The 27,507-nt window shown below is 43.7% G+C and overlaps 3 protein-coding genes across 7 annotated transcripts; 1 reads left to right on the top strand and 2 right to left on the bottom strand.

The window, feature by feature from the left end:
* Window positions 1-12,572, bottom strand: NSDHL (NAD(P) dependent 3-beta-hydroxysteroid dehydrogenase NSDHL). Of its 3 annotated transcripts, none has more exons than XM_080365360.1 (8): window positions 12,538-12,572; window positions 10,748-10,791; window positions 8,047-8,208; window positions 6,953-7,099; window positions 5,467-5,595; window positions 3,387-3,529; window positions 1,739-1,841; window positions 1-1,035 (listed from the first exon to the last, which is right to left on the bottom strand). In XM_080365360.1, the coding sequence occupies exons 2-8, from the start codon at window positions 10,766-10,768 to the stop codon at window positions 700-702; spliced, it is 1,041 nt and encodes a 346-aa protein (XP_080221486.1). In that variant the 5' UTR covers window positions 10,769-10,791; window positions 12,538-12,572; the 3' UTR covers window positions 1-699. The 3 variants fall into 3 exon arrangements, with proteins under 3 accessions (XP_080221486.1, XP_080221487.1, XP_080221488.1); XM_080365361.1 differs by lacking the exon at window positions 12,538-12,572 and adding an exon at window positions 12,470-12,498; XM_080365362.1 differs by lacking the exon at window positions 12,538-12,572 and adding an exon at window positions 10,173-10,243.
* Window positions 12,573-12,901: 329 nt separating this feature from the next.
* Window positions 12,902-17,392, top strand: CETN2 (centrin 2). 3 transcript variants are annotated; one of them, XR_013923776.1, is made up of 6 exons: window positions 12,902-12,982; window positions 13,185-13,340; window positions 14,861-14,989; window positions 15,676-15,813; window positions 16,016-16,105; window positions 16,615-17,392. XR_013923776.1 is itself a non-coding variant. In XM_080365386.1 (5 exons), the coding sequence occupies exons 1-5, from the start codon at window positions 12,917-12,919 to the stop codon at window positions 16,702-16,704; spliced, it is 579 nt and encodes a 192-aa protein (XP_080221512.1). In that variant the 5' UTR covers window positions 12,902-12,916; the 3' UTR covers window positions 16,705-17,392. The 3 variants fall into 3 exon arrangements, 2 of the variants coding, with proteins under 2 accessions (XP_080221512.1, XP_080221513.1); XM_080365386.1 differs by lacking the exon at window positions 16,016-16,105; XM_080365387.1 differs by lacking the exon at window positions 16,016-16,105 and having other exon boundaries at window positions 12,907-12,987.
* Window positions 17,393-18,752: 1,360 nt separating this feature from the next.
* Window positions 18,753-24,329, bottom strand: LOC308053728 (glutamine amidotransferase-like class 1 domain-containing protein 3, mitochondrial). The gene is made up of 4 exons (XM_080365378.1): window positions 24,136-24,329; window positions 21,826-21,997; window positions 20,821-21,022; window positions 18,753-19,443 (listed from the first exon to the last, which is right to left on the bottom strand). The coding sequence occupies exons 1-4, from the start codon at window positions 24,241-24,243 to the stop codon at window positions 19,251-19,253; spliced, it is 675 nt and encodes a 224-aa protein (XP_080221504.1). The 5' UTR covers window positions 24,244-24,329; the 3' UTR covers window positions 18,753-19,250.
* Between the last annotated feature and the right edge of the window lie 3,178 nt (window positions 24,330-27,507).

The raw sequence follows: 27,507 nt of genomic DNA, 5'->3' as shown, positions 1-27,507 counted from the left end.
TCATCTCTTCTTGATTTATTTGGGTTATTTTTGAATAGAAATAGGCTCCTGCAGAAACAAGAGCACATGCTTCCTTACAAAAAAAAAAAACAACAAAAAAACCACACAACAGAGGCCTAGCATGCCTTTTGTCAGGTTCCCCTCTGATGCCTCAGTAGGAAGCCAAATCACCAACCAGTCACGGAGGGAACAACAAGATTAGTTTCAATGATTTAAGAGATGGTGGCAGAACTCATTTTTGGCATGAGCCTCTCATTTTCATTGCTCTTGTACAGAAAAATGCCAAACCACAGAGAGGAACCAGTTGTGAGAAGTATTTCATTAACCAGTCTGCAGCTATGAGAAGAGGTGGCTGTTATCACCAGAGCAACAAAACAGAGGACAAGGGTGGAGAGAGAAGGCGAAGGAATGCCGATGTGCTGGGTTGGGATTGAAGAGGGCACAGCAGGGTGCTTATTCATCGTCCATAGGGTTCAGCTGTTGTTTCAAAACAAGAAGTCACATCAAAGAAAGGCTATTAGCACAGCCTCTACATGTTTTTTTTTTCAAACCCAGATAAAACCGTTTCGATGGTGAGGAGTAGAGACTTTGGTAAGCTCCCATTACCACAGAATTAGTGAAATTTGCTTCAGTGTTCATTTTAAGATGTCAAAGCAATTACAAAAATCAAGTAGAAAAAAAAAATCCAGCTAGAATTTCTCAGGCCTTCGCCCGACGTAGGTGAGGATAGCTCTGCAGAGTCCTGTCTATTGCTTCATCCAAGCTCACCACTGGTTTGTAGCCCATGTCTCTTTTGGCCCGTTCACAGCTGTAGTAGTGAAACGTTCCAGCTAACGCTACCCGCATAGGGGTAAAAGTGGGCTTGATGGTGACCAGTGGACTTAGCAGCCACAGCACTAGAGACAGGAATAGGGCCAGGTAATATGCCAGCCAATAAGGAATATGGTACTTGGGAGGATCGTAGTTCAAGCCAGTCAAGATACGGGACATGAAAGTCCAGAAAGGAACTGGTTCATCATTTGTGATATGAAATGCCTGAAAGAGGAAGACAAAAAGCCAGATGGTAAAATTATTATGGTTTCCACAAATTTGTCTCTGCAATGGCCCATCTCATGTTCATGCTGAGCAGACCGACATCCCTGACTTGACTGAGAATGCATTTTCATTTGATACTGCTTTGCACTGACCACCTCTGTCTGAAAAGCAATGAACCCCTTCTTTGCCAAGAAATCCAGCTACTTCTCATGCTCCAGAGGTTAAGATTACTCATAAATGGTCAAACTGAATGACACAACACAAACACATTAAAGCATCCTAGCTGTACGTACCGTGCATGCCCAGGGCACCGTGGTGCCATGAAAATCTAATAAAAGTTTCTCCTGTTCTGAACTCTATCATAAGAGCTAAATAACTGTCTCTTACATATGCATCTTGGCTGCCCACAATTCTGCCTGGATTTCCTTTCACAAGGAGTTTTACAGCATGAAGTTAAAGTATATATCTTAGCTCACGTGGCTGCACTCAATGGTCACCAGATGGACAACCATTCATTATACCCACACAAAAAAAAATATGACCTATTTGTGTGTGCTACTTCCACTCACCTCCAGGATAGATGTACAGTACAGACAAAAACCAGCATGAATTACAGAGCAGACACATGAAGTCAAGGAAGGCTTGCAGACGAAGTTCAGCTACGGGACACCCACTCCCCTCCCCTTGCTAGGTCCTTCCTTACCTTCCCACACAGGGGAGAGTCCTTCTGAAGATTTTCTGCAGCAAGGATGTGTCCATGGACCACATTTTCCACATAGGTGAAATCTACCAAGTTCTTTCCATCCCTGCAGAGAAAAAAAATAGGGAGCTTAGCCCTCAGGTAAGTTAGGCTGAAAATATGCTGTGGCAAAAGAAAGGACTTTCACAGAAGATATATTCATCCCAAGTTTCCTCTTCTGCTCTCTTCTGCTACAACTTCAGGCTCTATATCCTGTCAGAGAGATGACATCGCTACATATGATTTTGAAGACAAAAGGAAAGGCTGTTATTATTTCAGCTCTTGTCAAGGCCCTCAAAGACTACATTCCTGGAATAGTACCATTTTTAAAGCTCCCAAGTTACCAAGCTGCAAGGTGTGGCAGATCCTACAGGTCTCAATCAGCAGTAATCCACAGAAACAGAACAAATAAGAAAGAGCAGTAACTAGCAGGAAGAAAATCACTTAAGGACAAGCTTTCAATTATTAATTTCTCAGCTCATTAAATTCTAACTTGCTCCCTCAAAAAGCCAACTTCAGCCCTAGCTGAAACAGATTTAAGCCACTGTGTTAAGTCTATTTCTACATAGGTACAGAAAATTAAAATTAATCCACATTATTACTTTCAAGAGTCCCACTAAAACAAATGATTTGTTACAAAACCACTACACTCATTTGGCCATAAACCCAGTATTGCTGCAATCCAACATTCTGAGAAAGAAAGATTTAATTTCCCACGTTCATGGATGAATAGCCATTTTATTTGCTTTCTTGGAAGGGACATACAGGTCTGTATAAAAATAGGAAAACTCAAGTGAGGAATGCATGTTTGCACTGGAAGAGAATGCAGAGCTGCATGAAGTGGAAACCCTGAGTCTGTGGAGCTTTGCTTTTCAGATCAGTTTGAGATCAATTCAGAAGTGAATAGTAAGGAAGAATAAGAACTAAAAATGCCCCCCAAACCCCAAAAACCCAACAGCAAAATAACCATAACCCTATTCCCTTTCTGCCTTCTACCTCAAGCACATATTCACATGTGCACATATACACACAAACCAGCTCCTTGCCTGTAATAAAAATCTATTATATATTAAAACGTGTGTTTCTTTTCAGGAGCATAATACAATTGATAAAGATATCCTTAATAGTAGCTTGAAGTGTTTCTTGCTCTAAAATTTCAGCAGTCCACTAGAAGCTTTGCAAGGCTCAGTAACAAGGCAAATATGTTTGATCTTACAATCAGAAATATTTAAGCACTACCATATAGGTTTTTTAATTGCAATAGCCTCCAATACCAGAAGTGTGTATTAGTTAAATGAATAGCAAGTAATTCAAGCACTCTCACATTCAGGACAGCTCTTCAGACAATACAGAGACAGCTCAAGCTATACCAGCTTTCCCCACTGATATTCTTTTTGCATTACAAACACTTACCATCTGAATGCATGAATCCCCAAGACAGAAAGATTTTTGAAAAGATAATCCTGGATCACAAGTGAGAAACTAAAGAAACGTACTTTTTTTTCCATGCCACACCAACACTACTGTTTTAATATTATGCCCTTCCAAAAAGGGCTTTGTAGGTTCAGCTTCAATTTTAACAAAAGATATAAAATGACTGAGCCTTGCTCACCCAATTATGAACTTCATTTTGCCACTCTTAGCTGCTTGGATGAGGATAGGAACCAGCTGAGGGTCTCTAGGACCAAATATTCCATGGGGACGAATAGCAGTAGTGAAGAAATTGTTGCCTGGGTCATTTGCACTGAGCACTTCCTGTAGTGGAAAAAAACCCAAACACAACAACAAATCAGGAGAAAGGTTGGGAAGAAAAATAATGTTTAGTATTATATTCCAAGATCACCACTAAAGGGGGTTGGTGCTCTCCCATCTCCTTGGGAAGCCATCAGTGAAGTAATTACTGTAATATACTCTAATATAACAAGAATAACAGACAAAAATCAGTTTTCATTATTGAACACAATTAATTGACAGGCAAAGGAAGGGAACTCTTCATCTCTCTCATTTAACACCATAGAAACCAGAGGAGCTTTCAAAGTTCCTCCATTCCATGAATTCGTTATGAATTCAACCTCTGTCTCTCCCCTCAGTCGATGGAAGATTTCCATCGCAGGCCTTCTCAATCTCATTCAGAAGGCGTGTGATCCCATCTTCCTGGCAGCACCAAGCACTAAGCAGATTTAGCAAGGCATCTTTGAAGAAGATTTAATTCTATTGGGAGAGAAGATTTTTAATTCTATTGGGAGTTGCCAAACAACATGTTCTACGAATTTTTAACAGCTGCTGGATTTTCTAATAAAAATCCAAGAACACCACATCCAAATAAACACTGAATACTTTCACTATTTCACCCAAAACAAAAACATTATTGCAAGCATATTGGGCTAGACTTTATTGCTACTCATAAGCTTCCACTTTATTAGTCCTCTTTACTGCAAAGTAGTTCTGCTTGCGAATGAACAGATGGTTTTATGCTGCATTTTCAGTAAAGTTTTTTTTAAGTAACATAAGAAAAATTCTTAAAGGCTAAGACTCTGGTTTAGAGGACACACTATCAGCTTCAGTATGGAATCAAGTCTAAATTCCTCTTGCACAAAAAGCATAGGAAATGCAAACCACTGAAAAAAGTTTGAAAAAACATTTGTTCACTTTGATTTAAAACATTGTTGTACCATATTTAAACCACAAATACTGCAGCATTAAGAACCTGAAACAGAACAGATACTGGTAGTCTGCAAATGTGCAAAGTAGCAGTCATTCAAATGCAGGGGAAATGTTTATATCTTTTTGAACAAGATTATTTTCAGTATCTCGCCAGTAGCATTAGCTCAAAACATGTTATAGGCTGGCACACTCCTTAACTCAGTCCACATCTTCATCTCATCATCTCTTTCCCCAGTGACATGTTCACAATCCCAGCTGTAACTTCAGGCTGCAAATCAGGTAAATGGGGTTCTGAAACAGTCTTCTAGTAGAGCAGAGAAGGCAAAAAAATTCTGTACGACTGCTCTTAAAACAAAGCTGCATCAGTTAAGAAATGGGATTATCACATGACTCTTGCAGTGAAAGCAACATCTCTGCCAGTTCTTTTATTCTTTTGCTAGAAAGAACTTCTGTACTGTAACACACTGTTTCATTCAACTTCCCTGGTAATTTATGTCACAGCTTTATTTTATTCTCTTTTTATTACGTGAATACACTACTTAGGAGTCTCACCAGCCAAGGAAGATGTTACTGAGTACTTATGTATTTGGACTGCCAGGCAGCAGCTCTGAAAGCATCCCCTGGACCAACCCATCAGCATGCCTACAAAAAAGGACGTGGGTCACCTACAAAATACACAAGCAGCAGCCACCTGCCATACTTCTCTGTAACAGAATAAATGAATCCACAACTCACTAGCCTCCATGCTGAGAATAAAAGGGCTAAAATCAGACAGATTTGTCTAAAAGAAGGGAATTTTCTGTTTCAATTGTACTTTGAAAACTCTGGCAGGCAGTGCTACATATGCGTGATTTTGTGCACATTTTCTTTGCACAAGATACTTCTTTTTAATGAAAGAGAGATTCTGGAGAACAAGAGAGATCTGTTCAGTCTTGAGGAGTGTTGTGTCCCCTAGGGCATGCCCTACTTTTAGAAGGGCAGTTTTAAGTATCAAAAGCAACAATGTTAACCAAATGATGACAAAATACCTTCTCCTGCAGAATCTTCGTCTCTGTATAATAGTCGATAGGCTTTTTGGCATAAGGGAGGTCTTCTGATCCATTTTTTATGTCTGTGCCCTCAAAAACTACACTGGCACTGCTAGTTAACACTAGTTTCTGCAACAGACGTGAAAGAAAACAGTTGTTTAAAGCCTAAGACAAAAAGGTCATTATTTACGAAGGCTGAGTAAAGACAATAATAATGTTTAATCAACAGATTCTACAGATAATAAACCAAGTCTAGAAGAACATTGTTTAACAGAAGACGATCTGAAACTGTAGGTAAGAAAACTCCCACTCTCTTAACTGACTTGTCACATTGTTTTAATCTCCTTTAGGTAGCACTAAACATTTCAACAAACATCCAAGGCAGCCAGTCAAGGGGAAAACTTCTCCAGGAAAATCAGTGTCCACTTGCCTTGGCACATTTTAGCATTTAACACGCAATTTTTAAAATATATTTGTCCTTCTTGATGATAACAATATAATGGCAGAGTATCTTGGATGGTTTTGTTGGATACAAACATATCCTAGTGGATTCAAAACAGGAAGTCAGTGATGTATTTGAGTAATCAGAATCATGGTTTTAAATAAGATCTGCATCGTAATAGAAAGATGACTAGATCCAACAAGTTCCAACAAGACTTAACTCCTTGTTCTGACAGAATCCAGACTAAAGCCTGAAGGTAAATATCACATGGCCCATTTCCTAAAACAGCTTATTACACAAAGAGGGAAAAAAATCTCAACGAACAACAAACTGTGAGTCTGGGAGTCCCATGTGATAGACATCATTGAATTCTAAATACACAAAACGCATGCATTGGAGGTACCATCTCTGCCCAGAATATATAAGTGACCTTCTCATGCATTGTGCTTGCAAATTTCCTATGAATTTAAATGAAAATTCTTGTGATATCAAAATAACATCAGGAGTAAAAAACCAACAACCCTGCCTGAACAGCAGCCTCATTTCCTCTGGCTCTTTCTTTTGTGGGCAAATGACTTTCTCAACCAAATTATACTCAGATTACAGCACAAGTGTGTTCCTTCTCATTACATGTTGAAGAATTCACATAAGTAATAAATGCCATGAATACTTCCACTGCGAGAAAAGCTATCTTTAGAGCTGTCCCCTTCTTAAAGCATGAAAGAATCCACTTGTCAGTCATGATTCTCCTGCAGGTGATTCCCAGATGTCTAGTAGGATAAATTTTAATGGATGCTTTTCCTGCAGTCAGGAGGATTGCAATGTGTAGGTTTTCTGTGGCAAACACAGACTCAGCTTACACCAGACACTAATCAGGAGACCAGCAGAACCTCTCTCTTCTACTAATTTTCAAAGAAGAACCTGGAATTCAGTATCTCAGAGACCTTCGCCCTTCTATCAAACTAGACTGAAACCAGTCCACGCTGCAATTGTTATAAAGCCACATCACCACCTTGGAGTGTCCATGTACTTTTCTACCCTTACCTGCACTCCAGCTTCTTTGCAGGCTTCAATGACTGCCTTGGTTCCCATAAAATTCACCTTATAAAACAGTTCCCTGTTGTCACTTGAAGGTGCTGGTGATGCACAATGAAATGCCACTGACACACCTTGTAAAGCTGGGAGCAAAGCCTAGAAGATACATCACATGAGACAGCAATGAAGCAAGAGCAATAGTGTCTACTCTGAAAAAAAAAAAAAAAAAAAAAAAAAAAGAAAAAAGAAAAAGAACTGTGTTTTATTTCCTATGGAAACAAAACTGCTAAATTTCAAGTCATATTCCTTCTATAAAGGTCAGCAGCTGGAAGAGGATCAACATCCAGGATCTTATCAGTGTCCTCTCCTGCTTGCTAGGTAAAAAATACCCTATATCACCTTTTCTTTCCAGAGAAGAACCTGGGAACTTTCTGAGACCTGGAGGCTATCCAGACTTAACTACTTGCAATAGTCTCAAGTGCAGGTATTAGACTCAAAGCTACCTGGAGATAGAGTTAGAAAACTCAGCAAGCAGCAGGTTTAACAGCCAACAGTCCCCCATGGCACTGTCTGCATTTGAGATGACTGTCATAAAGCTCAGACATGATACTTTAAAATGGTGGGGAGACGTCTCTTCACGTTGCATACAAATGTTTTTGCCAAGGCTCACACACATGACTGAGTTAAGGCAAGAGGTCTTAGTGTGCCTTAACTGTTAGGAATAATGCATTCTGCCGTTCTCATGCAGCTGAGGTTAGCTAGGAGAGCACCCACATGCAATTACCAATGGTGACTGTAATTACACTGTATATTTAAGATAACAGTAATGCAAATCACAATACAGAAATAAGTTCTGTCCTTTTTCAGGTTCAAGCAGACATCAAGTATATTCCTAGATGAGGCTTCCACCAGAAAACCACTTAGGCTATTGACTTCACAGCAAGACCGCTGTGGGGCATACCTACATACCCTTTTACAACCTGTGTGATGCCTTCAGGTATTTTAGTGCTTCAGGCAAGGGTCAGTAAGCTGTTTCAACAAACGCTTATTTAATCAGACATCCTTTCTATCTACCCACATCACATACTGTTGTTAGTCTGTACCTTTTTGTCGCAAAGGTCTCCCAGGAAGAACTGCACTCGGTCATTGTCAAACCTCTTCTGAATATCAAACACATTGACCATGTAACCCTGCTCCAGGAGCTGCTCCACCATGTGCTGGCCTAAGAATCCTGACCCACCGATCACTGTGCATTTCCTAGCAGCCTGCAGAGACGGGGAGAAAAGCACTTCAGCAAGCAGACACGTACCAATCAACTGCACAAGTAAGCTGATCTGAACTTCCCCAGATCTTAATGCACTGAAATTTTGCACAACTAGTTAGTAGCTAGTTTAACTGGAGGAGTCTAAACTCATATCTCAAAACACTCTTCAATATGTCTGTGCTATTACAGTATCTTAAAAGTTCAAGCATGCTAATGGTCTACAAACTGGTTTGTATTTTGGTTATGAGGCAGAGTCTTGCCAAGTGGCTCACATAGCAGAGGGGAAAAAAAAATGAAGAGAAAAAAAGGAAGGGGAGAAAAAATATAAAAAAATTTTAAAAAAAGGACTGGCTCCCACAAACTTCGCCCTGATAGTAAAGCAAACAGAATTTGCTTCAGCCACATGGCACAGATAATTCAGAATACTAAAACTGTCACTGCTGGCAAGGGCAAAACCATTTTCAAAGCATGTGAAACCCAGGCTTCTCCAGGCCAGGAAAGCAATTGGGTAAAGGCAAGGGTTATCCATTTTAGTCAGTCATTAGTTCATTCTTTCTTTTTTTAAGCTAGACGTCTAGAGTCACTCCCAGATTGTGGTCTGGTCACTTGTCTAACTGGACATACTGAAGGCCTTATCACCAACACGGAACACATAAGCAATGGCTCTGAGGAAGCTTTTGTACAGAGAATGCTCTGTCCTCGTTGAAAATAAATTTTATGCTTATTGTTGCTACACAAAACCCCACCTCTGCTGTTAGACTATCAAGCTGAAGGGAATTTTAACGCAGTGAAATCACACAAAGATTACAATTGTTCAGGAGTTTCTAAGCACTACATCCTAAAACAAAGGTTCTACTGCAAAGTGTCAATTATCCACAACAGAAATTAGAACAGTTCACTGTAGTTGCTCAGTTACATTAAAGCATAACCAGTTACTTAGAATGGTGCATGCAAAGTACAGTCTGATTACAATTGTTCAGGAGTTTCTAAGCACTACATCCTAAAACAAAGGTTCTACTGCAAAGTGTCAATTATCCACAACAGAAATTAGAACAGTTCACTGTAGTTGCTCAGTTACATTAAAGCATAACCAGTTACTTAGAATGGTGCATGCAAAGTACAGTCTGATTAAAGTAATTAAAAATAAAAGTTCTAACAGGTTGGCCCAGTGGTCTCTGGTTTTGACAGCTGCAAGAAAACAGACGATATCGAATATGTGAGCCTAAGGACTCTCTGTAGCTCACTACAACAGTTTTGCATTTGCTTTACACATTAGCTTCCAGATTCTCTAAACTGAGTCCCACCCCTCCCCGCTGCGGTGTCCTCTCCCTGTCGATGTGTCTAGCTTTTTCAGCTTCTCCTCAAAAGGCAGTCACTCCGTTCCATTGATATTTTTACTTTCATTCCCCTGTACCCTTTCTCATTAAGGTCCCTTCCAACCCAAACCATTCTGATTCCAGTGCATTCCTCAGAAAACAAAAGCACCCGAACTGCACACCGTACTTAGATGTGCTGAACCGGGTTTACAGTGGTAGAATGACGCCCTCTGCCTGGCTCCAAATACCAGTGTCATTTTCTACCAGCACAGATGAGACAGTCCAGGTTTTTCTGTATGATAGTTTTCCAAAGTATATGGACAGTATTCTAACTGGTGATGAGAAGCAGAATATTTAAATACTCACTAGTGCACATTTATAATATACAATACAATCTAGTGCACACATCTCTTGGGAAAGTACTAAATGAACCAACTAAATCACCAGAATCAGTGTAACTCAGCCAGCAGTGCTGCACCTGGATTCATCAGCTGTTTTAAAACACGCTGGTAACAAGCCAGGCTATCCATAATTATATTGATTTTAGGATACGAATTACCACCTGTCTAGTGCTGTGAAGACACAACAACTTGTTCATACTCTCTACCATGACACTACCTTATTTTTTGTTTCTTTGTTTCCTAAATACCTGAGATTCACTGGTCTTCCATTAGCTTCATATGAATTAACAAGAAAATAGTTCAGAAGGTAGAAATTTCTCTGTAAACAAGAACCACAGGTAACTTAAAGGAACAGCTTAATAAACTGTATTCCTAAGAGTAATGTCCGAACACCTGAGCTAAGCAAGATGTTACTTTTTCAATATTCTAACCTCCTGTATTCAATGCAGTCATCATAATAAGAGGTTACAATGGTCTAGTAGGTCTCAGGAACCCCAGCTGGGACTTTATTTGCACTACAACATGGAATAATGTTATGTGCCACGTAGAAATCATCCTGGAGTAACTAAAACTCCAGACCAATTGATCTGGCAGCATTGACAAAACCACTGGTTCTCTTGCGGGGGCTGGAGCATTCCTGGATCTCTCCAGAACAGCAGCAAATTATTCCTTGGAAAATCACATTTCCTCCAATAATATCTCTAGAGTTAGTATTAATGCAGGAACAGTCTCATGCCTTCCCTAGTAATGTTCAGAAGTATCTATGAAAATAGGTTTCTGCAAGACAAATCTTCATAAAACACCATTTAAGCCCTCAACTTACCGATCTGAGGCGTGTGGCCATTTCTCAGATGATTCACTATCAACCTGATTCATTTAAAAAGAATATTATTTTATTCACAAAAAAAAATACTTTTTAAACCACATTTTTAGTTATAGAAGTCAAGGTTTGAAGCCATTATGCTAAAGCAGAAGCATGAAAAGTGAGCTAATTCTGCCTGCCCTGCTGAACCGAATAAGCAGCACAAGAGTAACAGTAACATCAAATAGCTTTCTCAAAGACATAACTTTAATATAACAAAATACCCTTGATAACAAAGGCATCATCTTATTTTAGCTAGTATTAGCTTTATGCACTTCCTTTAAGTCTGAATAGTTACACTCCAAATAACATGAATACAATTGCAAGTTCTGCAAATGTCCTCTTCAAAAATACAGTTGCTCAAGTGTGTTAGGAGCAACAAAATAAAACTGAAGTTCAAGCACTTCAGCTGCACCATGTCCACCTGTTCCACAACAGCTGACACAGCATAGGAGAAACACCGGCACAAACTTGGTGCCCATCAGCAAAGAGAGGGGAGGCAGTGTTTTTCACATCACAGGCTGTTGATGCCACCAGTTTCATTAAAATACGCTCCTCCTCCCAGCAGGAGCAAACAAAATTCCCAATTCAGCTGGAACCCTACTGCATGGAGTACAACTGGAAGGTGAGAAGACAACATGCCTATCAGATCTGTTTTCAACATCAAAAGCTGCACACAAAGACTTCTGATGGCTTTATGGTCACTTTAAACCATCACTATGATAAAATACTGTGTTAGAGAGTATGTGATTCTCCTTATTCCTAGTGAATGCTTCCCACTACCTCCTACTATATGTGTGCTGAGATGGATGAAAGCTATGACTAGCTAGAAATTAATCATTTTCTGCCTGGGTTGGTTTTCAGCCAGAGCAGCTCTCTGACCCATCTCATTTCATGAACAGTAGTGCCAACACAACTGGATGAGATCCAGAAACACCGATGTTGCTATAAAACTACCACAGTACCATGCCTCACACAAGCAAATACATATGTTGGACTTGCTCACTCTGCAGGTTACACAATTTAGCACTCATCAGTTTTTATTTTTCTGAAAAGCTCTTCGAAATGGCAAACAAAAAGCCAAAAAAAAAAAAAAAAAGCAGGATTGGTGCCTGTCCAGCCAGGAACACCAAGCTGGTTAGAAATAATGGACACAGGGTGATCCACCCTCCTGTTGCTCCTTCTTCTACCCCTACATATCCCTTAACACAGGCCCTATCCCTCTCCAAAATGTAATTTATGAACAGTCCCATCACCAGTTTCCCTCCAGCTCTTTTGGTCCCCCCACCCCGGGGACCCCCACCCTTCTCCCACTCCCAGCTTTCCTCACACCCCTCTATGGCCTCCCCTCCCCCCAGCACCTCAGACCCCAGCTGCCCACCCCACCCACCCCAGCCTCTACCCCACATCTCCTCACACTGCCCCCACCTCCACCCCCCCCCCTCACCCCTCCACGCCCCAGCCCTCCTCACAGGCCCGCAGCCTCCCCCTGCGCACCGCAGAACCCACCTCAGCCCTCCAGGCCCCGCTGCCTCCAGCCTGCCCCCCACAGCCCCCATGGCCCTCCCCACGCCCCAGCTCTCTTCACAGCCCCCAGCTTCCCTCCCAGCTCCCCAGCTTCCCTCCCCGCACACCGCCCACACCCTCCTTCAGCCACCCCCACAGCCCTGCAGGCCTTGCTGCCTCCAGGCTGTCCCCACAGCCCCCATAACCGCCCTCACAGCACTCAGCCCCTCACCCTGCCCGCTCACCTCAGGGGCTGCGCCCTCTGCACCCCTCAGCCCAGCCCGGCTCCGCCCCTGGCTCCTGCACGAGCCTCCAGCCCACCAATCAGCGCGGCCGCTTCCAGCAGGCCCCGCCCACCCCGCCGGCTCCCGCCGCTTCTCCTCCCAAGCTTGCTGGGCTGAGCATCGCGCTAGCCGGCTATCGCTCGCTGATTGGCCTGCGCCCTCCTCGTTTCGGCCAATCGCGTTGACGGAAGGAGGACAGGCTTTTCTCCCCGCTCAGTAGCCTCTTGGATCCGCCCCCACCACGTGTTGGCCAATAGCCGTTGCCTCAGTCCCTCCCTCGCCGGGCGCTCCAGCAAATAGGAGTGAGGATTGCGTAGCAACGGCGTAGGGGGATCAGCCAATGGGGAAGAGTGGCATTGAGGTTGGGCCTGCCAGGACTGGAGCCGCTCCGAGGCAGCGGCCGCCGGTATGGTGAGTGTGGCCCGGCCTGGCGGCGAGAGGCGCCTGCGGGCCTGTGCTGCTCCGCTCCGGCTCCGCGGGGGAGGCCCGGGCGGGGCTGGGGCTGGGGCTGAGGCGGCTGCTGTCGTGCAGGCCTCAGCCGTCCTTCCCGGGGCGGTGCGTCGCGGCAGCGGCCTTATCCCCCTTTGCTCTTGTGTCGCTGTGCCAAGGCCTCCAGCTTTAAGAAGCCCTCGCTAGAACCCGCGTCCCAGAAGAAGAAAGTGAGCCCCAAGCTGGAGCTCACTGAGGAACAGAAGGAGATCCGGGAGGCTTTCGACTTGTTTGACACAGACGGCACCGGGAACATTGATGTTAAGGAACTAAAGGCAAGAATTTTCCTGGTGCTAAAAGGACAGCTCTGCTGAGGTTAAAAATAGGGGCATAAACGCCTAAATGACCTTAAATAGGATAGATTATTTTTTTTTCCCCAGCATAAAACCTCATTGTCAACAGGTATGTTCTTCTCTAATTATAGCTCTTTCAAGGCTGCTATCAGGTGTCTTTAGGGCTGAGCTGATCAAAATATATTGACAGTTCTGTATTTTCTGTACTGTCTCTTTCTCTGTTAGTAAAATATCAAAAAGGCTTTGCACATATTAAAAAGGTGAGTTTAAACACCCCTCCCCATTATATGTTGTTGAGGATTGCATGCTTTGCAAATTAGGTTATTCAATGGAATACACCAATGTTACTAATTTTCATACTTTAGTGCAAATTTTTTTCCATCTATCCCCACCTCTGTCCTTTGAGAAGAATAGTGATCAATAAACCTGGACTTCTTTTGCTTTCAGAATTTGCTTTTCCTATTTGCTAGCTGGATGTCCATATTAAGACCACAGGGAGAGACCTGATTTCCAACGTGCTGGTTGTCCCTTTATCAAAGGAGAGCAGAGGAAAGCCTGTAGGTGTGCGTGCATGTGTCTGCAAGTGAAGGCATCCTTGGATATGCTGCTTATAGGAGTGTTGTCAGAAAGGCACACAAAATGTTTGAATTGTGTTTTCCCAACATTCATTGAAAAAGATTTTTGTTACTAGATTGAAAAATTAACTCATTGAAGTTCTCTGTGGTCTACCAGCTTAAGGTCTTTCATGTTTGTGCCATCAGATCAGGCTGGTAGACTTCAGTAAAGCTGCAGGTATGATGGAAACTTCTTTCAGGGAGTCAGTTGAAGTTATTTTGTTGAGGCATTTCTGCATGTTCTGTTTAGCCGTCTTGCTTACAACAGGGCCTGAAATAAGCTTTTTTTAAAAAAATACTACTCAGGGTCTTGTTTCTCATTGCAGAGGGAATACTAATAGCAATTCCTTTGACAGGAATGAAATAACATTCAGTTTTCCAGTAGCCTTGGATATTGCTATCTGTGTGGTAGTTTGGGATGTTTCCTTCGAAATAGTAATCAAAGTGGGACTCTTTACGCTCTGAGTGCGTATCACAAGAATGTAAAAAATTATATACCGAAATAGTGATGCTAAGACTTTAGAAAAAATCCGAATGTTCTCAGATAAAGTATTTCTCCCAAGACTCTGTTATATAGCCTTACCCTCCAGATTCTTGCCCTTTCTGAGCTGGAGGTGGCAGTTGTCATGGTAAGAATGTGGTTTGGACATTTCTGAATTAACTGAAGGCCCGTGCTAGAGTATGAATGGTTGTTTTCCTGTTTTCTGCATTTCAATGTGCCCTTGTGTGTAGAGAAGCATTGCTCTAAGTCTGCCCCTTACCTTGCTGTTTTCCTTGAGACACAGAATGCACGTTTTAACGTGATCTGGCATAAAGTTCAACTTTCCCCCTGCCCTGTGGTTTTGTTTATAGTTTTGTATGACTTACACTTTTTTGCTGTTCTTACAGGTGGCCATGAGGGCACTAGGGTTTGAACCTAAAAAAGGAGAGATCAAGGAAATGATATCAGATATCGATAAGGAAGGAACAGGAAAAATCAGCTTCAATGACTTCTTGGTAGTGATGACACAGAAAATGGTATGTAAATTTTAAAAGTGAAAGTAATTTTTAAAATAGCTGAGTACCTTTCATCTCCTCTTGGTTTTAGTGGAAGATGAAAGCACTGTTTTAATCTTAACAACAAAACATGTAAAGGTTAGAACTGCAAGACAGGGACTATCCTATCTCATTTTCCAAGATGAGGTTGAAATAATTGTGTCACCAACAAGTTTCTTTAACAATCATTTTTTTGTGTGTGAGGGAGAAAAGGGAAGAACTGAAATCAAGATGTTTATCACAGATTAAAACCAGCTCTGGCCTGCAGAAAGCTGTTGAGATTATTGACACATGACACGGATGACTGTGTAGCAATGCACTGTATTTTCTCTTCTTGAGTGAAATCTCTGGTTTTGAAAATCTTAAGACATATTGAGTAAACCCAGTATTTAACAGTGGAAGATCCTGATACTGAAATCCCAAAGACATCTGGCTAGCTATGAAAGAAGAAAAAATTCCCTGAAACCCAGAAGTTCAGGAAGCATGTCTCTGTCTCTGCCTTCAGCTTTTGTATGTATGGTTCCTGCTGGCTGGGCTTCTTTAAATTTGCTCTTAAGAGGGTTTCTCAGTCTATCTAATGTTTGTCTTTTATAACTTCATTTTGAATGTTACTTACAACATATTCATTACTGTTTTTTTCCTTAAACTTATGCTTATACTTCTTTAAGGCTGAAAAAGATTCCAAAGAGGAGATTCTCAAAGCTTTCAAACTCTTTGATGACGATGAAACTGGCAAAATCTCTTTCAAAAACCTCAAACGTGTTGCCAAAGAACTGGGGGAAAATCTCACAGATGAAGAGCTGCAGGTAGGCTTGTACCTGATATATGAAACCACGTCAGACACAAACACTCGCTGTCTGCTTTTGTGTATAGTGAACATAGAAGGGTCCAGGTTACGCTGTGCCTGTTGATGGCAGTCACAGAATTGGTCACACATTGTTTGGTTTTGTATTTATATTTGTTTAAAACCTGTGTAAATAGTCACAGTCTAATTCTCCTTCTGTCCAGTGAGCTGAGCCATCTCTGTTCTGTGTGCTAGAGCTAGCAGCAGGAGTAAGGACTGGGAATCTCTTGGTGGGGGACGGAAGCCCTCTCAAGGTCAGTTTCTAGGTAAAGGCAGCAGCCTCTCGGTTTTAGGCCTTGTCCTCTGGAGTCTGTTGGATCATTACACTTGAACAGTTAGGAAAATCTGCCCGCTCTCTCCTGGCAGAAATGGAAGAGCTCCTGTCAGTTTGTGATTGGAAAATGGATTCTGACATCAAAGATGGGTTAAGCCTACATGGCTGTCAAAATTGTGTCAGTAGAATTGCAGTTTTGTGGAGCTACAGCAATGTAAAAGGAACAAGTCTGCTCCAAGCACTTTGTTTCTTCCAGGACAGTTCCTGTAATACAACTTTTTCTAGACAGATTTTTGTATAAACATATATATATATAAATATATTAGTGTCTAGTTTAGTAAATATTTTGTAGTGTGGTAGGTCTGACGTTGAGCTAACACTGTCCTCTCCAATATGATTTACTAAAAAGTGGTTCTAATTCTGAATTAATCTTATAATTCTACTCCTAGTCTAATCCACGTCTGATTTCTGAATACAAATATCTTTCAGAAAATGATTGATGAAGCAGACAGAGATGGGGATGGAGAAGTGAATGAGCAAGAATTCTTGCGGATCATGAAGAAGACCAGCCTTTACTGAAACAGAATTGTAATTAATTTTGCACATGTGTATATATGTTTGGAATGTGCCTCACTTTTTTACAGTCTTATTTCTTTTGAGATAGCAGAAAATATAGGTCAATATGGTTTTTTTTAAGTGGATGATCTTAAACTTGCTTTTGTGAATACTTAACAATCACTGACCTGTTTACATGTAGCAACATTGTTGCTTGTTTGTACTCATAAGATGTTTACCCTCTTTTTATTTTCGATATACAAATCACATTTTCCAGTAACAGTATTCACGTCCTTCTCTAACTAAAAACTGTGTGTCAAATGATTGTGGTTTGGTGAAGAGAGGACTCAAAACCAGATAGTGTAAATCTCTATTTCCCAGGAGTTTTTTTGGTTTAATGTATTTGTTTGGGCAGCTATAGTGAACTCTTTATATGACATATTTGCAGGGATCAGCTTTTTATACTCTGTCTTACAGTGATTATCCCCTTCCCTTTTTAGTATGTTCTTTAAACTGGAAAAAAAAGTAAGTAAATAGACTGCTGCAACTTAACTTACTGCTATTCAGTCCACATGTTTAAAGAAATCTCCCTGCAAAAGAAGAGGAAAATTACCAGTGCTTCTGCTGAAAGCTCTGTATATTTGCAGGAATATTCAGTGGCTGCTGAATTAAATAAGATTGTATTTAAAATAAAGTGTCTTATCTTAATGCATCAGAGTTGTGGAAACAAGTGTGGCTTTTGCCTTGTGTTGGAAGGAAACAAGCTCCTGTGCCCTTCTGCTTTGCTATCGCCTGGCCAGTTTACAGCTTGCCGTTCAGGTTTTGGGTAGATGGGTATCTTGTCTGTCCCTGTTGCATTGCAGAATTGTTGCTTCCAGGTTGTTTCAAGGAATTTTTCCAGAGACTGGAAGGGACTGGAAATTGTACTGCTTTCTCTGGGATGCCTAGACCTCACTCTGAACTCTTTCAGCCTAATAGAATAGCAGTATGGAGGTTGCTTCCAAAATACTCCATGCTATCATAGCAGGTCCTCCGTGGAAGGCTGGAAGAGTGGGCTAACAAGAACCTTATAAGGTTCAACAAAGACAAATGTAAGGTCTTGCACCTGGGAAAACATAATCCAGGAGCACAGCACAGGCTGCGATCCACTTGGCTGGGGAGCAACTCTGTGGAAAGGGACCTGGGGGTCCTGGTGGACAAGCAGGTCAGTATGAGCAAACTGTGCTGTGGCCAAGCAAGCCAACAGGGTGCTGGGCTGCATCAACAAGGGCATCACCAGCAGAGATAAAGAAGTCATTATCCCACTTGGTGCTTGTCAGGCCATGCCTGGAATGCTGTGTTCAGTGTTGGTGCCCGCTATACAAAAAAGATGTAGACAAGCTGGAGAGGGTCCAGAGAAAGGCCGCAAAGATGAGCAAAGGACTGGGAAGCCTGCCATGTGAGGAAAGGCTGAGAACTGGGTTTGTTCAGCCTTGAGAAAAGAAGGCTCAGGGGAGAACTTACCACCATGTACCAGTATCTTTGTAGGTGGCTACAAAGAAGATGGTGACACCCTTTTTACAAGGAGTCACATGGAAAACATGAGGGGTAGTGGGTACTAGCTACTCCTGGGGAGATTCTGATTGGACACCAGAGGATAGTTGTTCACAAAGAGAACAATCAGCCCTTGGAATAATCTCCCCAAGGAAGTGGTGGATTCCCCAACACTGGACACTTCCAAGGTTTGACTGGAAAGGGTGCTGGGCCATCTTGTCTAAACTGTGCTTTCACCAGGAAAGGTTGGACGAGATGGTCCTTGGGGTCCCTTCCAACCTGGTATTCTATGATTCTGTTAATACAAGAGAAGAACCTCTTCCCACTAGACCTATGGTAACATTGGTTTGATTCTGCTTTCACTGATGTCATATTCATGCCCACATCTGGGTTTTGACAAATCCTAGCAAAACAAGTGGGATTTGCTGCTGGTGACTTCTTCCTGTATTGTTTTCTCCAATCACTGACCAACCCATAGCACTACGAGCATGTCCTAATCCAGACTAAAAGGCAAAAATGAAAGCAAAATTCAGCCCATGTGAAAAGTGTTAGGTTTTATTCAGCAACAAAATCATGTTCTTTCCTTTTGCCACTAATTCATCTGTTCTGTGAGATGGAGGTTTGTGGGGAGCTTTGAGTACTGGCAAAGACGGATGTGTAAGGAATCTCAGGGAGCATTGACACATGGTATCATGGCTGACAGAGCCCAGGCGACTCCTCAGCCACTCAGAACTAAAGACATCGGCTGCATCTGAGCCCCGTGGAAACCTGGCTTCTGCACGCCAGCTCGGTGCGTGCCCACACTCCAATTACTGACAGTTTGCTGGCAGTAAGTGGCGTGTCCTCAGCAGAACACGACAATGCTTACATTGCTCCGGAGTTCTCCCTCCTCAGCAGCCACAGTGGTCTGGTGGGGGGGCAGAACTCCGTCTGAGTAGCAGCTTGCCTGTTGACAAATGGGTGTATGAAGGGGAAGAACATATCCAAGGCTCAGTGCCTGCACTCCAGAGGAGATGGATTCTGTGGTTCTGTGGCATTCAGGCGAGTCTAACCACTTCTTTGACCATTTTTCCAATGCCATCGTAGATCTCATGAATGGGGGCATTGCACATGAAAGCACTGGTGGTCACCAGCTTGTTCTTCACATCCACGTGAATTTCAGTGACGTGTTTGTTCACATGCTTGCAACCAAGTTCCTTCATGGTCTCAGCAGTCTTTGCGTAAGGCCATCTACAAGAAGAAAAGAGAATAAATGCTGGGGGGGGGGGGGGAGCCGTCATTACATGGAGTGATTTGGTGGAGGCCTGGAGTGAAAAGTCTGTTGATTACAAAGAGATGGATGGTCCCTACAGAAAGCCCACTTAATAGGATCCAAATATTTTCCTGTCAGAGGAATTTATTCTGGACTACAGAACCAGAATAACCTCTAGATTACAGTGAGTTAAAAATCTGAAGTAAAGCCAAAATAAGAGCTTGATGTTTTGCTGTAGATGTTCCACTGTTTAACTCTGCCCACTCTAGACTTTGTGTTTAGGTTTAGGTTTGGGTTTTTTTTTACCAGCTTTCTACAGGTGACATTACTTCCTAGCCCCTCCTAACAAGAGCAGTCATAGTTCCTTCCCTGCCATTGGGAAAATTCAGTCACAGCTTTCCTGTGTAAGGACAGTTTAACCATCTCCCTCTCTTAACACTACCAGGTCTTATGCAACCATCCTGTTCCTTCCCAGGATCTGCTTAACTTTATGGGTCAGTGGTCTGGTGTCTTTCTTGCCCTGGGACCAAGAGCTGCATGAGACAGGGTGCTACATACATTGGTGAGGTCAGATATAAGATTGTATTTAAAATAAAGCATCTTATTTTAAGCCATCAGAGTTGTGGAAAGCGGTATACAAAAATAACAAACCCACTGCTACAGTGTGCCCTCTGATCTGCTGACAAATAGTAAAACAATTCTTCCATGTACTTAAAGAGTTTCAGCTTTTAACTCTTAAGCCTTCAGAAGGGCCCCCGTTATGAAATACTTCACTCCAGAGGCAGCAGCTACAGCAGTCTCTCTGAAGTGGTGTCCATCTGAGGTGAGAGCTGAAGGGTGGCTTTTGCCCTGTGTTGGAAGGAAACAAGCTCCTGTGCCCTTCTGCTGCTTCTCTTTGTTCCACTAATCCCTCTGGTATCCTCCCTCTCTCCTTTCAGGCAAGGGAAGGACAGATTCCTCCTTTCCACAAATCTGAACATTGTCCTGGCTCAAAATCTAATTTATTTCTTTGCAATTCCTGCAGTCTCTTGTGCCCCTGTATGGTAAAATACCCCCATTACAGAAAACTATAAAAAGTAAAATCTGATTTCTAATTTTAACTTGAAACAGATGTAGAGGAATATGTAAGTGATAAGTGGTACATCAGAAACTTATTATATAATTTATCAGCCAAGGTTAACTTAATAAATGCGTGACATGAATCATTCGTTCTCAGAAATAATGCTCAGCTTGTCACAAGACTTCAGGTGTCTGGGCAGGGGAGCTGCGGCAGGGTGCTGGATGCGCTGGGGAGGCATTGCTGATTCTGTGGTGTTTGTGGTGTGCTTTCCTACCAGCACCCCAAGGTTACTTACTTCTCACACTCTGTGTCATGACCCACGGTCAGTTCACAGCCTGGGAAGATTTTGGCTGCCAGCACTGGAGAAATGCAGCACAGGCCAATGGGCTTTTTGGCAGCGTGGAATGCCCTCAGGACCTCCTCCACCTCTTTGGAGATGATGCAGTTCTTGCCTTGGGTAGCCCAAGTACTCAGGTTTTTAGCCACTCCAAAGCCACCTGAGAAAAGAGAAACGGATTAGACTGGAACATTAGTACTCCAGGGCAGGGTGTTTTTTAGGTATTACTTGTAGAATGGTACATTCTAGAAGTAATAGACAGATACTACTGGTAGAAGGCTAAGATGGATTTGATGGATGGCAGCATTTGTCCAATAATGATTAAAGAATTGAAAACAGACAAGCTGGACTGTTGCAAGCTGACTGCCAGGAGGTGAGACATCAAAGCACCTTTCTTGCTTCCATACAGAAATGGAGCGGACAGGTGTCAATGCTTTGTTGAGTACTGCGTTTCACCAATGGGTTCTTTTCTGAATTGTGGTGGAACATGCTAACAAGTTTTCACTTGTCTTTTAATCCTTGCTCCAGGTCTAATCCATTCCCACCATGGTCATGCTTCCACTAAAGATGCATCACCAGACTGACCAAGCTTTCCACTTTTGAGTCACCAGCCTCCTGTTATCCTGATAAGGAGGTAGGCATGTGGTGAGGGAGGGGGTAATTTTACATCCAGTAAAAAAAAGTTGGTAGATGGTACAGAGGATAATTGAATTGGCAGTTATCTGCCCTCTCCTCTTGGGATAAGCTTCAGCATTGCCATGTTCTCTTTTAATGTAAGTCCAAGCTAGCGTGCCAGTGCCAGCATGGATGGAACATGTCTGTCCTTCCTATCCCTGTTTCCAGCCTGTCTTCATCCCCAGGGGCTCTGCCCAGTTCCTGTCCAGCCCATGACTCATGTTCAGGGCTTACAGCATACTAAGCTGCTCCCAAGGCTGGGCATGCAGACCCCGCATACTGCCCTACCTGGTATGATTAGGGCATCCAGCCCCTTGACATCCAGCTTAGCTAGATCCTTGATGTTGCCTCTGGCTATCCTGGCACTTTCAACTAGCACGTTGCGCTTCTCCTGAGTTGGCTGTCCTTTCACATGGTCCACCACATGCATCTGGTCAACATCAGGAGCATAAACCTCTGCCTGGGGAAGGAGGGGAAGAGTCTATTATCCTTCAGTCATGTATCATTTATTGTTCAGTCATGTATTAACCATCAGCATGTTCATAGGTCATGAATGAAAATGCTTGAGTTACTTTGTTAGGAAAGAACTTTGCTGGTAAATGCAGTGACCTTCAGGTATCTGATACCGGCATCAGGAAGGTTTTATCACAGGGAGGGGAAAGAAAGAAAGAAAGGTCTTTTGTAGCTTCTGCACAGGAGTGTTTACCCTGACCTTAGAGGAGACAGCATGGTGTTAGCTGAGAGCAATGAAGCCAGCCCACACTGCTTGTTTTGGGGGGTGAAGTGCTGGAGCAGGAGCAGTGACTCCTTTCCTTCCTAGGAAAACACGGGGTCCCAAGAGCCGTTGGTGAAGCTTTTTCTCAGAGGTTTCCATCATCCTCAATCACCTTCACAGGGGCAGGCCCCCCAAAGCCAGTGACCCCCTGTGGCTGCTGACTACCCAGCAAGCTGCTCTCAAACCATGGGCCTCCCTCAAAGACAGGACTTTGAGTTTCTTCTCCCCAGCCACTATTTTCCCAAAGCCATAATATTTCTGTTTCTGGAAAATGCTTCCCCTTCCTTCAGAACTGTTTCAAGCTCACATGCAGAAATTAGGAATGGAGTGTGGCAAACAGGTGGGCGATACATTTTGGGACTGTAACACCCTTCGCATTTAAGAAGGATGTGAAGGTAATCAGAGGTGACCAGAGGAGGACAACCAAGCTGGTGACAGGGCTGGAAGGAATGTCCTATGAGGAGCGGCTAAGGATTTTGGGATTGTCTAGTTTGGAGGACAGGAGGCTGAGGGGCAACCTCATTGCTCTCTGCAGCACTATGGGGAGGAGGTGCTGAGCTCTTCTCCCTGCGATCCACAGACAGGACACCCGGGAGTAGTTCAAAGCTGTGCCAGGGAGTGTTTAAACGACTCAGTGTATGTTTAGACTGGAGGAAGCATTTCTTTACCAAGAGGGTGGTCAAACACTGGAACAGGCTTCCTGGAGAGGTGGTCGGTGCCCCACACCTGTCAGTGCTAAGGAGGCATTTGCACAATGCCTGCACCAACACGCTTTAAGCTGGTCAGCCCTGAAGCAGTCAGGTAGTTGGACTAGATGATCACTGCAGGTCCCTTCCAACCCTTCCAAAACAGTCCATGCTGTGCTGTGCTGTTCTGCTCTTAGTTTCCTTAGGCAAACAACCGGTAAGAGGAGGTTGAACTACCTCCTGAGGTTTCCCCACTAGAGGTCCTTGCCGGTCAAGGGATGGGGGCAGGACCGTGCTCCGAGCCCGCCCGTGCAGGGTACGGCAGCGGGGGAGCGACTGCAGCAGCTCCAGGAGAGAAAAGGCAAAATTGCACGCAGTGGAGAAAAGGTTTGGAGAAGTCTCAGCTTTCAGGCAGACAGCGGGTGCACACTTGGAAGGCTTTGGAACTGGATGGGCTGGCTCCGCAGCCGTTCATCGCTGCTGTGCCTTTGTATTTACTAGAGATTCCGATTCCCGAGAGGAGCGGCTCTGGCTGGGGTCTGCGGGTGCCTGTCTCCCAGCTGAGGGTAACGTTACATAGGGCGGCTCTCCCTCATCTCCCAGTCTCGCAGGGTGGCTATCATGACTAATGGCGTATTAGAACAACTGCTTGATGTTCACCTTTTTTACTCCCGTTCAAGTTCAACTCACAAGAACTTGTCTATATTCAGTTCTAATATTTGGGGTTTTAAAAAGATTTCAAACAGCCAAAACCAACAGTAGTCTTTTTAAACAGAAATACCAAAGCAGAAAAGAGGAAGCGCAAGCCAAAAAGAACAGAGAGTGCGTTTGTTCCAGAGTTTAGGTACACCCAACACAGAGCACCGAGCCAAACCTCTCGCACAGCAAAGCTGTGAGGGCGAAGCAGAGACGAGGGGGTTCTCCACGCTCGCTGTAGTAGCTCCTACACTGTGCTGTTTGCTTTCACTCCAGTCACTTACGCTTTGCAACTACTCTGGCAGCAATGGGGAGCTTATGATTTGTCCGGCAAGCTGCAAAGCTCCTTAAATGCAAGTACCGTCTACAAGAGGGAGAGATCGAAAGGCAGAGCAGGACAAATGCAGAGATGGGACAGGAGATTGCCAGCGCGCCCCTTACCTGTGCCCCCTCCCTGCTGAGGTGCACCAGCACGGCAGAAGACTCGTGGATCTCGCTCCCGTCATACACCCCACAGCCGGCCAGCACGACCGCCACTCTCTTTCCCATGGTCACAACCAGAGCAGGAGGATTCCCTGGAGAGCCCCAAGGTGCTGTGCATCTCAGTTCACTGCCTGGAGTCTTTTATAGTGCGATCCCTCCCCCAGGAGCAGGTGGGGCCAGGAGGGCTGGGCTGAATTTCTTACTGGCAAAAAGGTTTTATTTCCAGTGCCACGGGCAGGGCATATAAATATTATTTGTTTCCCCAAATGACTGCTCTCTTGCAGGTCTCCTTCCCAGCACGTTGTCTCCAAAGCATCCCCAGCTGACGTGACCTGTTCAACAGAGCAGCTGTATTTTTCCTTCTCAGCTGTTGATTTTCCATTCTATTTCAGACTAAAGTACCAAAGCCTTTGGCCATAAGATGGTATCAAAGGGAGCCCGCCCAGAGCAAGTATTCCAGCCAGTGCCTTCCTCTCTGTGCCCCACTTTTAAGTGTTTTTAAAAAGTCTTTGAACACCAAGATTTCCTTTTGGGACTTTAAATGTCATCCTCATATCCCACCTCCCAAAGGCAGACCATTTTGCACTCAGCTGTAATTGTTTCCTGGACTTTTGGTCCTGAGGGTAAGAATTAATGATTTGATTCTTCATCAACAGCACCATCTCTCCATTTTCTGGGAAAGTGGTGCCAGAAATTGGCAGATCTCTGACCACAGAGGGGCACAGGGCAGTAAATTCACAGCATGTGGTGGGGAAACTCCCTTGCTCCTGCAGAGACTTGTTCTTCCTTGTCCCTGATATGCTCACACCTGAGATGATTATGTACCTCTCTGTTTCAGCTTTGCACTGTTGAAATAACTGTGGCCTCTTGAGACTGTCTTGCCATTCTTCAGAGAGCAAAATACTTCAACATGGCTGAAGGACGTTTTTCAGGGGATATTTATACGAAATTTTGCTTGGGTCTCTATCATGTATTGTAGACACCTGAAGTATATTCTGTGTGTAATAGTGTTTTGGCAAGTTCGTTAGACATAGCAGGCATGAGGAAGATACTTATTGCTAATGCATGTGACTTCATTTATTGCATGCATCTCTTAAAACTAGTGATATCAGGCACCACATATTCCTAGCTCAACCTGTACAAGCAGGAACAAAAAGCACATGAGGAAGTCCAGCTAATTTAACAAAGGCTTTTCTTATGGTTACTTTTATTACCCAGAACAGGAATTAAACTGTGAGATGTGTGTGGAAAACACCCAAAGTCTTTCCACTAATGTTTGTTTTGCTATCTAAGGTATTCTAACTAGTTTAGAAATGTATTATTTCATCTTGCATGAAAAAACAGCTGAATCATGCTGCGACTTAACAATTTCTTCCACCTTCATCTGGTCAGAAGGGAGTCCCGTTAATGATGGAACAAAGATAGCCAGGGGCTGATGATTTAAATAAACTTACTGCTTGCTGCAGACCATATAATTTAGCTCTGCCTGTTGCAAAGTGACAGAGCCGGTTCCTCTTACTGATATAATTGGTTAGGTGTAACTGGACAGACCAGGCTTGTTCCAGTGCTTGCTTCCTCATGTAATAAGAGCTATCTCAATAGATGTATGGAACCTAAAGATCTATCGGCAGTAAGCATACTCTTGATGAACAATACTTTTCAGCTGAGTTATTCCATTCTGTGTGGGAATGCCTGCACACATTTGGTACAGTAGAGACGTTGGGCTTTTAATATTAACACCTTGCTTTAATCTGCATTAATATTCTAGTGAAGATGAGTATGAAGGAACCCTGTTGCCTCAAAGCTCTTCTTGAAGGGTGAACGCAAAGATAACTGTCCTCCAAAGCACTGAAGAAACCAGGAAAGTTTGGGAGCCATTATAGTGATGCATCTGTGCAACAGAAGCGTGCCACCATGCTCCAGCTGGCTCAGGGAGCAGGAGGAGCAAGCTCCTTTGACATTATCTGTGGGCTCTGACAGTCTGGGGTTGTTCTGGGTGCTGCTACAGATCCGATGCCTTGGATGATCCTGGAGGCCTGTCTTTGAGCTCCACTCTGTGCAGCCAGAAGTCTCATTTCCAACAGCTCTTCTGTCCTCCAGCCCTGGCTGTGCAGCATGACTTGTGGGGGAGCATCGAGCAGGATCTGCCATGAGGAGTATCACAGCTTGCTGCTGTAGGGCCTCTACAGAGTCATCCTTGATCAGCCTAGTAATATCAGTGTGAAGCTCTTTACACTGTTCTGCATCTTTGGTCTTGTCAAGAGGCTGAGAGTGGAATTTGCTTTAACTGGGGCTGATGGGAACAGGAGCCGAGTCCTTAATGGGAATAGAACCTACACTGGTCCATTGCATGCAAACAAAATGATGGAGGAATGTACATAGGTGCAGGCAAGTGTTGCCCCTGTTTTCTACCAAAGCTCTGCTAGCTCTCCCAGAACAGTTCTCTGCCTAATTTCCACTTAATGTGTGATCCAATGTGATCCCGATGCCAGTCTCTGCTGCTTTCTGCAGCCTCTCCTGCACTGGTGAACACCTTTATGTGCTGACCACATATCCTCCGTGGGAAGCAGTAGGAAGCTGTGAATAGGTCCTCGTGTCGCCTTTAGGATACAGCAGCAATCACGGCAATGACTGATGCTGCCTGCATAGTTCTCCTGGACAGCCAGCAAGGCTCCTCCGGATTTATCCTTACGCTGACGGTCTCCAGGCTGCATGTTCGCGTTGACACCTCCCTTGCGAACACCACTCGGGAGGAGCAACCTGGGAGTGTGCGCAGGGAGGCCGGACTGGAGAGATGTGGGGTGGCACAGGAACAGAAGCCACCTTTAAGGGAATGGCACTGAATCTGCCCTGGGTTTGCCCTGCACAGGACCAGCGGTGCCAGGCATTCATAGCTGTGACAGGCACAACAGCAGGACCGTGGCCAGTGTTAGGAGAAATAACTGGTCCCCAAGGAGCTCCTGGGCTTGCAACGTACTTGTTTGCTCCAGCAAGATGGATTATTTAAAAAAGCTTTAATTTAACCAGTGTAATTTCCTCACTGGCAGTAGCAAAAAGGCAGCAATAGTAATAAACCCTCAGCGTTATTTTTCAAGTGTCTTTTTTAACAAGGGTTAATCAACAGTAAAATTAACAGGCCCCTGGAGGGAGCTACCAGCAGTCCTTGCTGACTCACAGACTCAAATTTATTGCGGCAAGCAACTCATTTACATTTCCTCCCGCATGCAGAAAGGAACACTAACAGAAGATGTTTGTAGGGAAAAGGGGTGGAGAGCGGGGAGGAACGCAGGCCAGCGGAGTTGGTTTGGTTATAAAGAGCTAGGGAGGAAA

This window comes from Falco punctatus, assembly GCF_963210335.1.
Source record: "Falco punctatus genome assembly, chromosome: 15".
NCBI lineage: Eukaryota > Metazoa > Chordata > Aves > Falconiformes > Falconidae > Falco > Falco punctatus.
The sequence above is the reverse complement of the archived record's forward strand: the minus strand, read 5'-3'. Positions and strand labels throughout refer to the sequence as shown.

What these genes read in the sequence shown, in the direction of transcription:
- CETN2 (XM_080365386.1), top strand. Translation starts at nt 12,917, where the DNA reads ATGGGGAAGAGTGGCATTGAGGTTGGGCCTGCCAGGACTGGAGCCGCT. An exon ending in TAGTGATGACACAGAAAATG is followed by an intron (nt 14,990 to 15,675) that starts GTATGTAAATTT and finishes TACTTCTTTAAG; the next exon opens with GCTGAAAAAGATTCCAAAGA. An exon ending in TCACAGATGAAGAGCTGCAG is followed by an intron (nt 15,814 to 16,614) that starts GTAGGCTTGTAC and finishes AATATCTTTCAG; the next exon opens with AAAATGATTGATGAAGCAGA.
- NSDHL (XM_080365360.1), bottom strand. Translation starts at nt 10,768, where the DNA reads ATGGCCACACGCCTCAGATCG. An exon ending in AAAATGAAGTTCATAATTGG is followed by an intron (nt 1,842 to 3,386) that starts GTGAGCAAGGCT and finishes TTTTCTCTGCAG; the next exon opens with GGATGGAAAGAACTTGGTAG. An exon ending in ACTCTCCCCTGTGTGGGAAG is followed by an intron (nt 1,036 to 1,738) that starts GTAAGGAAGGAC and finishes TTCCTCTTTCAG; the next exon opens with GCATTTCATATCACAAATGA.
- LOC308053728 (XM_080365378.1), bottom strand. Translation starts at nt 24,243, where the DNA reads ATGGGAAAGAGAGTGGCGGTCGTGCTGGCCGGCTGTGGGGTGTATGAC. An exon ending in TCAGCAGGGAGGGGGCACAG is followed by an intron (nt 21,998 to 24,135) that starts GTAAGGGGCGCG and finishes CTCCTTCCCCAG; the next exon opens with GCAGAGGTTTATGCTCCTGA. An exon ending in GGATGCCCTAATCATACCAG is followed by an intron (nt 21,023 to 21,825) that starts GTAGGGCAGTAT and finishes CTCTTTTCTCAG; the next exon opens with GTGGCTTTGGAGTGGCTAAA.